The 12,418-nt window shown below is 50.4% G+C and overlaps 1 protein-coding gene across 1 annotated transcript in view; it reads right to left on the bottom strand.

Annotated features, from left to right (window-relative positions):
- Positions 1 to 789: 789 nt before the first annotated feature.
- LOC130482177 (uncharacterized protein K02A2.6-like) overlaps positions 790 to 12,418 on the bottom strand; it is a 34,565-nt gene continuing 22,936 nt past the window's right edge. Inside the window, exons 2-5 of the mRNA XM_056854985.1 lie at positions 3,598 to 4,141; positions 2,929 to 3,512; positions 2,673 to 2,856; positions 790 to 2,084 (exon numbers count right to left, since the gene is read on the bottom strand). Coding sequence (XP_056710963.1) covers positions 790 to 2,084; positions 2,673 to 2,856; positions 2,929 to 3,512; positions 3,598 to 4,141 — 2,607 coding nt within the window. The remainder of the gene's footprint in view (positions 2,085 to 2,672; positions 2,857 to 2,928; positions 3,513 to 3,597; positions 4,142 to 12,418) is intronic.

The raw sequence follows: 12,418 nt of genomic DNA, 5'->3' as shown, positions 1-12,418 counted from the left end.
AAGCTCATTTGTTATGCTCCCAGCGAGGGGTGTGCTTCTAAGGCCGGACAATGTGAGTGGGCAGCTCCCTTTGAGGGTGGCGTCTTGGTTTTCTTCCATCTCCCCCCACAGCAAATGACTCTGTGTCAAATGAAGAGAAGGAATCTATTATGTCCGCGTGGGGAGGACACACGATGTCGAGACGGAGTTCCAACAACAACGCAGCTTTATTGATTTCAGCAATGAGCAGATGGAACTGAGGAACTGTACAACCTGGCTCTGCTTATATGCACCCCTGGCCCCCGGTGGCCACTCCCCCCCGATTCGTGATAGGGGGAAAACAACTCCCAGGTCACCAATGGCATGACCTGGCTTAGGGCCAATGGGATGTGTTGGCTGTGGTCAATCATGTGAGCAGGGCTTAGGAGCCCTTGCCCAGGACTCAAGCTCCTGGGCTTCCTTCGCTATGGTTTTAACTGATGCACATACATTACACCCCTCCCCCCTAAGTTCAAACACTCACGAGCACACAAAGTCTTTCAGGTGGCTGAGTCGTGTTCATAACCGCTGCAACCTACACGGTACTGGAACTGGCGTTGTGGGTGCTGGGGCCGCGTCTGTGGCAGTGGGCGGCCCAGGTTCGCAGGAGGTGGAAGAAACGGCTTCTGGGAGCTCTCTTTGCGTGCCGGCAGACAGGCGCTCCTCGCTCGGCTCGCTCTCCGCTGGAGCGGCTTGCTCCGGCACCCTGGGAAGCTCCGGAGCTTCTGTGGCAGCGGTGCAGTTGGGCTCGTCAGCCAGGCAGTGGCGCAGCTAATCGATGTGTCGCTGGAGGACTCGACCCTCGGGGGTGGCAACCCGGTAGGATACCGGGCCCGTTGCGTCTTGCACGGTAGCCGGAATCCAGGCTGGGCCCATTCCATAGTTATGGGCATAGATGGGGGCATCCTGCTCTACGACCCGTGGGGTTGCCGGTTCTTCTCGGTGGCGAGGGCATTCCGGCGCAAGGTCGGGGTGTAGCCGGTCAAGTGGCGTTTTTGGACGGTGGCCCATGAGGAGCTCTGCGGGGCTTTTTCCGGTGGCGGAGTTGGGCGTAGTGTGCTGGTACAGGAGGAATTCTGCCAGCCCCCTGTCCCAGTCGTTGCACTCAATGCGCCACATCGCTTCCTTGGTCGTGTGGACCATTCTCTCTGCCTGTCCGTTAGTGGCAGGGTGGAACGGGGCTGAGGTCTTGTGGTGGATTCCGTTTTTGGCCATGAACTCTTGGAATTCTGTGGATGTAAATTGGGCCCTGTTGTCGGAGACCACCGTGTCTGGCAAGCCGTGGGTGGCAAAAAGCTTCCGCAGTTCCTGAACCACCACTCGCGAGGTCATAGAGCCTACGTCAGCGACCTCCAGCCACTTGGAGTAGGAGTCCACCCCAATCAGGAAAGTTTTGCTCTGGAACGGGCCCGCAAAGTCTATGTGGAGGCGGGACCAGGGTTTGTGGGTGGACTCCCAATGGTGGGTCGGGGCTCGTGGCATCTCAGGCCACGACTCTTGGCATGGCTGGCAGCGGCTCACCCACTCCTCCACAGCAGCGTCTATGCCCGGCCACCAAACGTAGCTCCTCGCCAGGGCCTTCATGCGCACTATTCCCGGGTGGCAGGCATGCAGGGCCTCCAGGACCTTGGTGCGCAGTTTGGCTGGAACCACGACGCGGTTCCCCCAGAGTAGACACCCCTTATTCAGCGAGAGTTCGTGCTGCTGCGTGCAAAAGGGCTTGAATTCGCCCTCCAGTCTGGCAGCCGGCCACCCCTTCCCCACCCAGTTCAAAACGCGGGCGAGGGTGCGGTCTTTCGCTGTGTGAGCCGCAATGTCCGAGGCATGTAGGGGCGGTTCAGGCAGGGTCTCCAGCAGCATGACGTTGTAGGCCGGGGACGGGTCCGGGTCGGAGTCCTTGAGCAGCAACCAGTTGAGCGCGTCGGCATTTGCGATGCTGGACCCGGGGCGGTGCAGTAGCCGGAAGTCGTAGGCGTTGAGAAAAACTGACCACTGGAGCATGCGGGGGTACAGGATTTGTGGCGTCTGTCGATCCGGCATGAACAACCGCAAAAGTGGCTTGTGGTCGGTGATGATGGAGAAGGGGCAGCCATAAATGTAGTCGTGGAATTTCTTCACGCCGGCCACGACGGCGAGCACCTCCCGGTCGATTTGCACGTAGTTCCTCTCCGCAGTGGAGAGGGTCCAGGAGTAGAAAGCAGTCGGGACTTCCCAACCGCCTGGCGGCTGGTGGCTCAGAACCGCTCCAACGCCGTAGGGCAAGGCGTCGCATGTTAACACAATGGAAAGCTTCTCGTCGAAATGGACAGGCAAGCTGGAGGGAGACAGGAGGGCTTTGGTAGCCTCGAACGCCCATTGATGCGACTTACCTCACGCCCACAGGGATGATTTGTCCAGGAGATGGTGGAGCGGCTCGCCAACCGACGCCTTGTTAGGGAGGAAGGCGTGGTAAAAGTTCAGCAGGCCGAGGAACGACTGGAGCTCCTGCTTGCTTTGGGGTGGCGGGGCATTGTGGATCGCCTTGATCGTGTTGGGTGTGGGATGGATGCCCTCTGCGTCGATCAAGTAGCCCGGGAACTCCACCTGCGGCAGGCCCAGCTGGCACTTCTCTCGCTTGACTGTCAGCCCGGCATCCCGAAAACAGCAGAGCACCCGGCGGACGCGATCCAGGAGTTTGTCATCGGAGCTTGTGGCGATCAAGACGTCATCGAAGTACGGGACGACACTAGGCAAGCCCTTCAGGAGGTCTTCCATCAAATTCTGGAAAATGCCCGGGGCCGTGCTGACCCCGAACTGCAGGCGTGTCACCCGGAAGGCACCCCGGTGAGTAACAATTGTCTGTGCCACGGCCGAGTCAGGGTCCACGGGCAGCTGTTGGTAAGCCTAAGCAAGGTCCAGTTTGACAAACACCTGACCCCCAGCGAGGGAGGCCAGGAGGTGGCTGACAACAGGCACGGGGTAGGCATGCGGCCGCAGCGCCGTATTAATAGTACATTTGTAGTCCGTACAGATGCGGACGTCCCCGTTGGGCTTGAGCGGAGTCACGATCAGGGTCTCCCAGGGGGCGTTGGGGACTGGAACCAGCACGCTCTGAGCGACGAGGTAGTCCAGCTCCGCGTCGATCCGGGGCTTGAGGGCGAAGGGGACGCGGCGAGGCTTGAGGCGGATGGGCGCAGCAGCGGGGTCGACATGCAAGCGGCCCGGCGGCCCCTTGTAGCAGCCCAGTGGGCCCTTCCACATGTCCTCAAACTCCGCCCAAACGTCGTCAAGGGCGGCCTGGCTGATGCGGTGGATGCCACCGATGTGGAGGCTGAGGGCCGGAAACCAGTCTAGCCCCAGGAGGCTTGCGCGAGGACCTTTGACCACGATGAGGTGGAGGCGCCTGGAGCAGCCCTGGAAACAGACGGGCACGCGGGCCTCCCCCTGGACCGGCACCTGGCGCATCTGGTAGTCCCAAATGGTGATGCGGGACGGTCGCAGCTCGGGGAGGGAGGCTGCGCGACGGGCCAGATCGCGGTATGTGTCCAGCGAAATAATGGAGAGTCGACCCGGAGTCCACTTCCATCTCGCACGGCGCACCGCCGATCTCAACGACGATGGAGACCTTGTCAGCGCCGTGCACCTTGTGGAGGGAGACGCTGTGCAGCTCGGTGTCGTGGCGACCTCGGCGGCCGCTGGCGGGCTCATCGTCATCCAAGTCGTGGATGGGGCGCGGGCCACCATCTTTCCTGGCTGGGCGTGAAGACCGACCCTTTTGCATTGAGCGACAGACTTTGGCAATGTGGCCGATTCTACCACAAGCTCGGCAAGAGGCGTTGGGGAACCGGCAGGAGCGGCGGTCATGTCGCTCGCCACAGCTCGCGCATGGGCGGTCTGTGGTGCCCTGTGCCCGGTGCCCCCGAGAGGCCCCTCGGTCGCTCAGTTTGTGAGCCTCGTCCTCGTCGCTGGAGGCCGCATTGCCGGCACTCTCGTGGTGGACTGGAACCGGATCACGGGGGGACGGTGCGGCCCGGTCACCCAGACGGCCAGGCCGGGCGGAGGACTCAGCCGTGGTGGCTTCCTCGATGGCCGTGGTCAGCACGAGGTCCTTCTTGGCGAGGAGCCGGAGCCACAACTTGTAGCTCTGCAGTCCGAACACGAAGCGGTCGCACAAATGGAAGGCTTAGCTGGCTTTTGTTAAATTCACGCTTCAGTTAGTTCGATAGGAGGGCCTGCCTCCTGCTACGGAGAAATCATATCCATTTCTTGCGAAGACAGCCTGGTTGTCAAGAAGCAGGGAGGCAGGGGAGCCTGCTGCTTCTGCTGGGCTTGAGCGATATTAGCAAGATAAACAAGCCGAAGACCGAGGCCTGCAATGGAGTGCCCATTAAAAGCCAAGGCGCATGCTGCGTCATTGCTGGAGGGTATTCACTCCGCTTTCAGCTTTCTGTCCTCCATCCCAGGTGCCTCTAGGGATTTGTATTGCAAAGGGTAATATTGAGAGCCAGGGTTACACATAAAAACCTGCTAAACCTGTCATTACAGTGGTATATTGATTTTTTGTATTTAAAAAAATTAACAATAAAACCACACAACTTTAGGGAAGGGGTGAGAGAGGAAGTGGTTTGATGATGACAGCAACATCAGCATCATCAAAAAGGGACTGGAGGTGAGTGGCAGTCAGGAGGACAAAGAAAACCGGCAGAAAAGCTGTCCATTAAGAAAAAGGCGATGCAAAATCAGCTTCCAGAAAAAGACTAGGGTACAAGTTGTCTCAAAACAAATGGGAAAAATAGGGGGAAAGCAAGCAAACAAAAAACAAAGCGAAAACTAAAGGTACTAAAATGCATGTGGAAATCAGGGGATAACCCGAAGCAGTATGGGGCCAGAATCGACGGGGGCGGGGGGAACATGCAGAAAAGCTCTAACGGGAAAGTTCATGTATTTTCTGCCCTAGTATTTCCCAATTCCTGGTCTTATGAGTGTATTCAGGAAGGTTCTTCAGCATAAACACCTATTGGTTTATTGTTGCAAGATGTTATATTTTGAATTGGTTTATTGTTGCAAGATGGTTATGTTTTGAATGCCCAAGATGGTCTCTAGTTGGTTCCCCTATCTCCAGGGACAACTGTTGTTCATCACACTCTGGCATCTCTCTGTAGCACACTCTGTAACATTTGCTTGCAATAATTATCCACGGCTAATGGTCACCCACTCGGATGCTGGCCAGGAGAGGAGCTGCGGGGCGCAGAGAGCTGAAGCCAAAAGCCAACACAGCCCAGTTGGTCAAACTGCTCTGAGGAAAGCAAAGCGTTGTTTCCATTGCAGACCACAGAGACTCAGGGGTATTCTTCACGGAGATTTGCTGCTGTTTCGATGCTGATTTGCGTCGGAGGCAAATTTTGGTTACTCACTTCAGATCCGTGTTTTCCCCCACTGAGCAAAATAAGCCAGGTTAAAAGAGAGGCAATCCAAACCACTTCTGAGCCGTACTTTCCAGTAGAAGAGCATTTGTTGCTCGGATGCCCATGAAAAAATGTTTGCTTTACTCCCCGGGACGTGTCCTATCTCCTCCCCCAAGAACGGTGATTGGCTGGGGGAGTTGCCACTCTAACAGCATTGCACCGGCAGGAGGGAGACCCAAAGCAGACTGGCTGCCCCTCTTCAGAAGGGTGATGGGGGTTTTGGCTTGGATTTGCCACTTTCAGGATGCCCCCCCAACACACACACACATAGGATCGCACCGGCTGGAGGGAGACCCAGAGGAGACTGGCTGCCCCTCTTCAAAAGGGTGATGGGGGTTTTGGCTTGGATTTGCCACTTTCAGGATGCCCCCCCCAACACACACACATAGGATCGCACCGGCTGGAGGGAGACCCAGAGCAGACTGGCTGCCCCTCTTCAAAAGGGTGATGGGGGTTTTGGCTTGGATTTGCCGCTCGCAGAATGCCCCCCCCCAACACACACACACATAGGATCGCACTGGCTGGAGGGAGACCCAGAGCAGACTGGCTGCCTCTCTTAAGAATGGTGACGGGAGTTTTTTCTATTTTTTTTTCATTAAGTGAAATTAATTTAGAACAGGAAAGAATCAAACCAGTAATGGTGAAATGGATGAGAGAATTAGGATATAATATAGATTTAGATATTTGGGAAAATTTATGGGAAAGAGAGTTTAAATTTACAATTACGAATGAAATTAGGGAAAATTTATATAAAATGTTTTACAGATGGTATATAACACCGGTGATGATAGCTAAAATGAAGAAAGGGGAGACGGATTTATGTTGGAAATGTGGAAAGGAAAGAGGTACCTTTATGCATGCATGGTGGACATGTAAAAAAATTAAAAAAAAATTGGAAAAAAGTTGTTAGGGAAACTAACAACTTGATTAATACTACTGTGAAAAGAAAACCGGCATTCTGTTTAATGGGAATCCCACAAGGAAATTTGAATAATAATGATAGAATTATATGTCAATATAGTTTTGCTGCTGCAAGAATTGTAATCGCAAAAATTTGGAAGCAAGTGAATAAACCTTTAATAAATGATTGGAGAGAGAAATTATGGACATATTTGAGGATGGCCAAATTAATGGAATTCCTTCATGGAAAGGATATGGAAGAATTTAAAAACATGTGGAAAAAGGCCGCCTCATATTGGGACAAACTGGCAAAAACGGATTTTATTAAATTACTTAGTGAGTTATAGAAATTAGCTTTTTAAAAAATATTTTTATATTTTATAGTAATAAATAAGTTTGAAACTGTCAAAGCCCTTCTTCGGAAGTCAGGTGAAGGGTCACAAAATGTGGTGGGTGGTGGGAAAAGGGGTATCTTAAGAGATTTAATAATGATACTTTTAATTGTATTAGTGAATATATATGGATACTCCTGGGTTTTTTATTGTTACTTTGTTTATTATATATATTTTTGGGGTGTGTGTTGTTGTTGTTATAACAATTGTTATTTTTCTTTTTATGTTATAAAAATGTAATAAAAAATTAAAAAAAAAGGGTGACGGGAGTTTTGGCTTGGATGTGCTGCTCTCAGGATGCCCCCCCCAAAAAAAACACACACAGGATCATGGGAAGAGTGGGCGGGATTAGTCGGATTTGGAGCGGTGAGTCATGAGTGGCAGCAGATGTAAGCAGCGCAGAGAAGTGCACTGTTTCTCCCGTGAAAAATTGAACATGCCTCGGGATGGGGGGAGAATCTGCGCTGCCATGAAAAAGCTATTTAAATCGGTTTATTGTTTGCTCCGATTCGAAACCGAAGCAAAATCCACCGTGAAGAATACCCCTCAGTCTTCGGAGTGGATCAAGTTGACCTGCCTAACACTGCACTGACTGATAATAGTTCTCCAGTTGCCTATTTATATGCAGCAGAACTCTGTTTGTATTTGATTGACATTAAAAGAGGGTAGAGCTCCATCAGGATAAACATGCACGGATTCCTAGGGGAGGAGAAATCTCAATTCCCACCCCCTGCAATTCTTACCATCAGTTCTCATTCTCCTCCTCTCCTAGGGTTGCCAGTTCCAGGTTGGGAAATACCTGGAAATTTTGAGTGTGGAGCCTGAGGAGGTCAGAGTTTGGGGAGAGGAAAGACTTCAATGGGGTATGATGCCACAGAGTCCACCTTCCAAAGTGGCCATTTTCTCCAGGTGAACTGATATTTGTCACCTGGAGATCAGTTGTAATAATGGGAGATCTCCAGCCACCACCTGGAGATTGGCAACTTTATCCTCTCCCCTCTTTTGCTGACCTCTTCCTCCTCCCAATTGCCTCTTCTGACTATTCTTCATTCATAGGATTGCCAGGTCCTCCCTCTCCACCTGTGGGAGGTTTTTAGTAGCGGGGTTGGGTGGCCGCGCATGATGTGCTTGCGTCACTTCCAGGTTTACTCCTGGAAGCGCCGCATCATGATGGGATGTTTTACCACTCAGACCCCAGTTTGAGTGATAAAATGTCCCTTCATGATGCGGTGCTTCCGGAGGTAAACTTGGTAGTGATGCCAGCAGCCTGCCCACCCGTTCCAGCCACCTGGCAACCCTATTCATTCAGCCCTCACGGGATTTCACATGCCATTTTGGTTGCCATAGCAATAAAAAATACTACCTGAACTAGAGTTTTGTTGATGTTGTTCCTGTAAGCTTTCCCCATCAGGACTAAAAGCTTGTGGTGTCCTTTCCTTTCCCAGGGAGAAAATAGCAGGGGAAGAAAGACCCCCCCCCACCTCATGCTGTTTGTTTCCTTGATAAAGCAGTCATGAGCAGGGGATCTGGCACAGGAAAAGAACGGGATTGAAAGCGAACAGGAAGCAACTGCGATGTTGACGCAAGTCCTCAAAACCTCTGTGCACATGTGCACACAAGACATCATCTCACATGTGCATATTAATGGGAGAATGAGAGAGTGGTGAGTACATGAAGCTACCTCACACTGAATCCGCTTATTGGTCCAGCAAGGTTTTGATGTGGTAAACCAGAGGTTCATGGGGGAGAAGGAGACCCGAGACCGTTGTTTGCAAGGAAACAGTTATTTATTCGGAGCAGCTGCTACCCAGAGCACTCTACCGAGTAAAAATCTCTGAGCCCTGATCATACTGAGGAAGGGATATTTATCCAAATTCAAGATATGACAACCCATCAACATTCAGGGTATATCTGATCATAATACAGACAGAGAGGCGGCAGTATAGTAACAGTTTCACCCAGTTCTTGCTATGGTTCATTGTAACCCTCCGTGACTCTTGCCCCAATTCCTTAGCACACAGACACACAGAGATATCTTGCCCAGCAACAAGCTATTCCCTGGCTGTCCTAATACATTTCAATACATTTTACAGAAAGGAAAAGAGATTATTGCAAATTGCTTAATCAGTGGATCTTCCATAGTCAGGGGAAGTCTACCCTGCTGTCTCAGTTTGTATTATCTTTTCAGACTGACAGTGGCTCTCCAGAGGTCTTTCACTTTACTTACTACTCGATCCTTTTGACTGGAGATGCCGGGGATTGAACCTGGGACCTTCTGTGCACAAAGCAGATGTTCTGCTACTGAGCCATTATTTGTTTATTATTTTTTATTATTATTTACACTCAATAATAATAATTACCATGGCCCCTCCCATGGTGACAGAACAGATGGAGGGAGGGAAGTATGCACAAAATGACTTCCCCTGACTTTCCTCTCATGAGGCCCCCCAAGGGAACACATTTTTAGTGTAATAGCTTCTTGTCAGAATGTAACCGTGGTTGTAGTTGGCCATCCTTGATGACAGCATTAGAAGCTTTTGACAACCCTTTTGCACACTGGAGGGAGAGCTGGGCCTGGCCTCCCATCCTCATGGGATTGCCAAGTTGTTTGAACGGTGCAAACACACAGTAGAAGTGCCCCCTCCCGGTGATTAGCAACATCCAGAAAGCAGCGACACTGGTCATGGGGAGGGGCGCATGCATGGGCAATTGCCCCGAGAGTTCTTAGTGTGCGGACATCTCAGCAATTGTTTGGGGGGTGGAGCTACCATGTTTGTTCCTGGTCCCCTTCCCCATGTAATGAGTCAGTGTGTGGACTGGTTCTCTACACAGGGCTAGGGACAGAGGAAGTACCGTAGGTCCTTTAGATAAGGAGCCTACAAGGGTGCATTGTTTAGAAGAAGAAGGATTTCTTGTAGGGTTGCCAACTCTGTGTTTGAAAATAGCTGGAGATTTGAGGGTGGAGCCTGAGAGGGTGAGGTTTAAGGAAAAGAGGGAACTTGGCAGGGTATAATGCCATACAGTACCCCTTCCAAAGCCGCCATTTTCCCTAGGAGAAGTGGAATAAGTGTGTTAGATAAATAAACAATAAATAAACAAATGATCTATGCAGTCTGGAGATCGGTTGTAGGGAGCTCTCCGGCCCTCACCTGGATGTTGAACCCTAGTTTCTTGAGTGCCATTCTTACAGAGGACTGAGGGATGCAGAATACAACTTCAACACTGACCACCTTCGTACCTTGGGAGGGAGAGCTTTCATTTGTTTAACAATGCAGCTTTTAGCTATGGCTCACCCATCAGAAATGTGAGCAGTTACAGCGAACAACTCATCCTGCCCATTCCATACAGCCATGAGGGCAGCTCATGATGAACTGAAGTTTTTGTGAGTTCAGCCTGACAAAATATTGATGGAAAAGTTTCATCTCTCCCAAACAGAGTGTTATACTCAATCACTGGGGTCTATTTTGCCTTCAGTCACAGTGAGCCTTTTTGGCGATGCCATCCTTCAAATTAAATTAATATGGAAAATTGATATTAATCTTTGTTTCAGACTCCAGAGGGTCCTAGATTGAAATATTGACCCAGCACCTTTATTTTACTCTGGCCAGATTAAAAGGGGAGATGGATGAGGAACAGACTACCTTTTATTTTTCCTCTCTTGCTGATAATTCCTTATGTATTCATAAACACCTAAAGCTGCCTTATACTGAGTCAGACAATTGGTCTGTCAAGGGCAGTATTGTCCACTCTGACTGGCAGCACCTCTCCAGGGTCTCAGGAAGAGGCCTTTCAATTCCTCCTACCTGATCCTTGTAGAGATGGTGGGGATTGAACCTGGGATTTTTTGGAGACAAAGTGGATGCTCTAAAGCAGAGCCACGATCCAGCCTTTGTACTTCTCTTACAGTTCATCTAGCTCCAAGAAGCTGACTGCTGTCATGATCCTAGTCATACCATCAGAACATTGCGGTATTTTCCACACAGGAAGAGGCTTGGGTAGTTTCCACATTGCTATCTGGGCTGCCAATACAGGTCAGCAGCTATGGGGCTTCCCCAAAACAGGTTTCCCTGTAGTTTCCCTGCTTAGTTTCCTGGCAGTGGCCACCCCCTTCCCCCGTTGCCACTTGGACTTTTCCAAGTTTTGTTTTTTAATCTCAAATTGAACATCATTATAAAAAATGTTTATCAGGTTCTCTGAACATTAGCTCTCTTCCTTTTTAAAAAACCTCTCTGGCCCCTGTTGTTGTGGAGATATACCTTTCCATTGCAAGCTGGGAATTTAGAGGACCTGATTCACAATGTTACAATGATATTCAATTGTTGATTTAAAAAACAAAAATGCCCCCCACTGGCTTGGGAAGAAAATGGTCACCACACAGACAGGGGGCAGAGAAAATGGCTGCAGCATGGGAGAGACCAAGAAAATCTGAACTTTCCCACCTACATACCAGTCCTCTAAGCTTTGCTGTGACCTTTCCCAAAATTTCTCAGCAAAGTAGGTTTGGGGAAACATTGGAGAAAAGTCAGGGAAACCATGAGAAGAGCATGAATGCATCACAGTACTGAATGCCCAACAGTGGCCTTTTATGCACAGGTTGATTCCATTGGATATGCTGCTCTCTTGATGCACAGTATTTGCAGTTGAATTCTCAAATCACTCTGCATAGGGGCTTTCTCCACCCCACAAATAAATTCCCTGAGTACTTGGGATTGTGTGTGTGTATAAAGTGCCGTCAAGTCGCAGCTGACTTATGGCGACCCCTTTTGGGGTTTTCATGGCAAGAGACTAACAGAGGTGGCTTGCCAGTGCCTTCCTCTGCACAGCAACCCTGGTATTCCTTGGTGGTCCCCCATCCAAATACTAACCATTGCCGACCCTGCTTAGCTTCTGAGATCTGACGAGATCAGGCTAGCCTGGGCCATCCAGGTCAGGGTACTCGGAGTAAATTTTTCCATGCGCCAGTGAACATATGAAGCATCTGAACCAAGAGTGGAGCGGTCACTGATGTTGTTGTTATGTGACTTGCCACACCCCTGTTTTGATAACGCATGCACTCTAGCGATAAATTGATCTTGCGATAGATTGCAGGCAGGAAAAAGGCATTATGTGTGAGACCCCCCACTAATTCATGAGACCTTCAAATACTGCTTTGAAATTGGCTGTAGTTTTTTTTTAATATGTCACCAGCCCCACAGTAGGATTCTTTCATTTATTTTAGCCTGTCAGAGGTTGTCTTTTGATTCTTCACTGAGTGTCTCCTGATTCCTTTCCTAGCCATGCTTGGGCTGGCCCGTACAAGCTGTCAGGCTCTTGACATGAGTTAGGCCAGTGTTTGCATATTTGCTTTGCTGTTCCCACTCCCTGTTCCCCCCGCCCTTAGCCTTGGCCTTGAGCAGCTAACAAGCAGTACTGTGTTTAGGTTGCTTCTCCCTCCTTTCCTGCCAGGCACCATTATCTATTCCTTTCCCAGGCCTGTTTGAAACTGCACCTGTGATGTAATCTTGCTTTAAGCCTGGCATCGTAGTTTGGCTTGTCATTAGCAGCTTTGAACCTGCAAGTTGCCTTAGCCGACCAGCACTCAGAGAGATGACAGAGCCCTTTTGGGTCAGCTGGCTGATGAGGTCTTTGTACCCTTATAAGTTGTGAATCAACTGAAGAAGCTTT

The sequence above is a fragment of the Euleptes europaea genome, chromosome 8 (assembly GCF_029931775.1).
Source record: "Euleptes europaea isolate rEulEur1 chromosome 8, rEulEur1.hap1, whole genome shotgun sequence".
Taxonomy (NCBI): domain Eukaryota; kingdom Metazoa; phylum Chordata; class Lepidosauria; order Squamata; family Sphaerodactylidae; genus Euleptes; species Euleptes europaea.
This window is presented reverse-complemented; position numbering and strand designations above follow the sequence as displayed.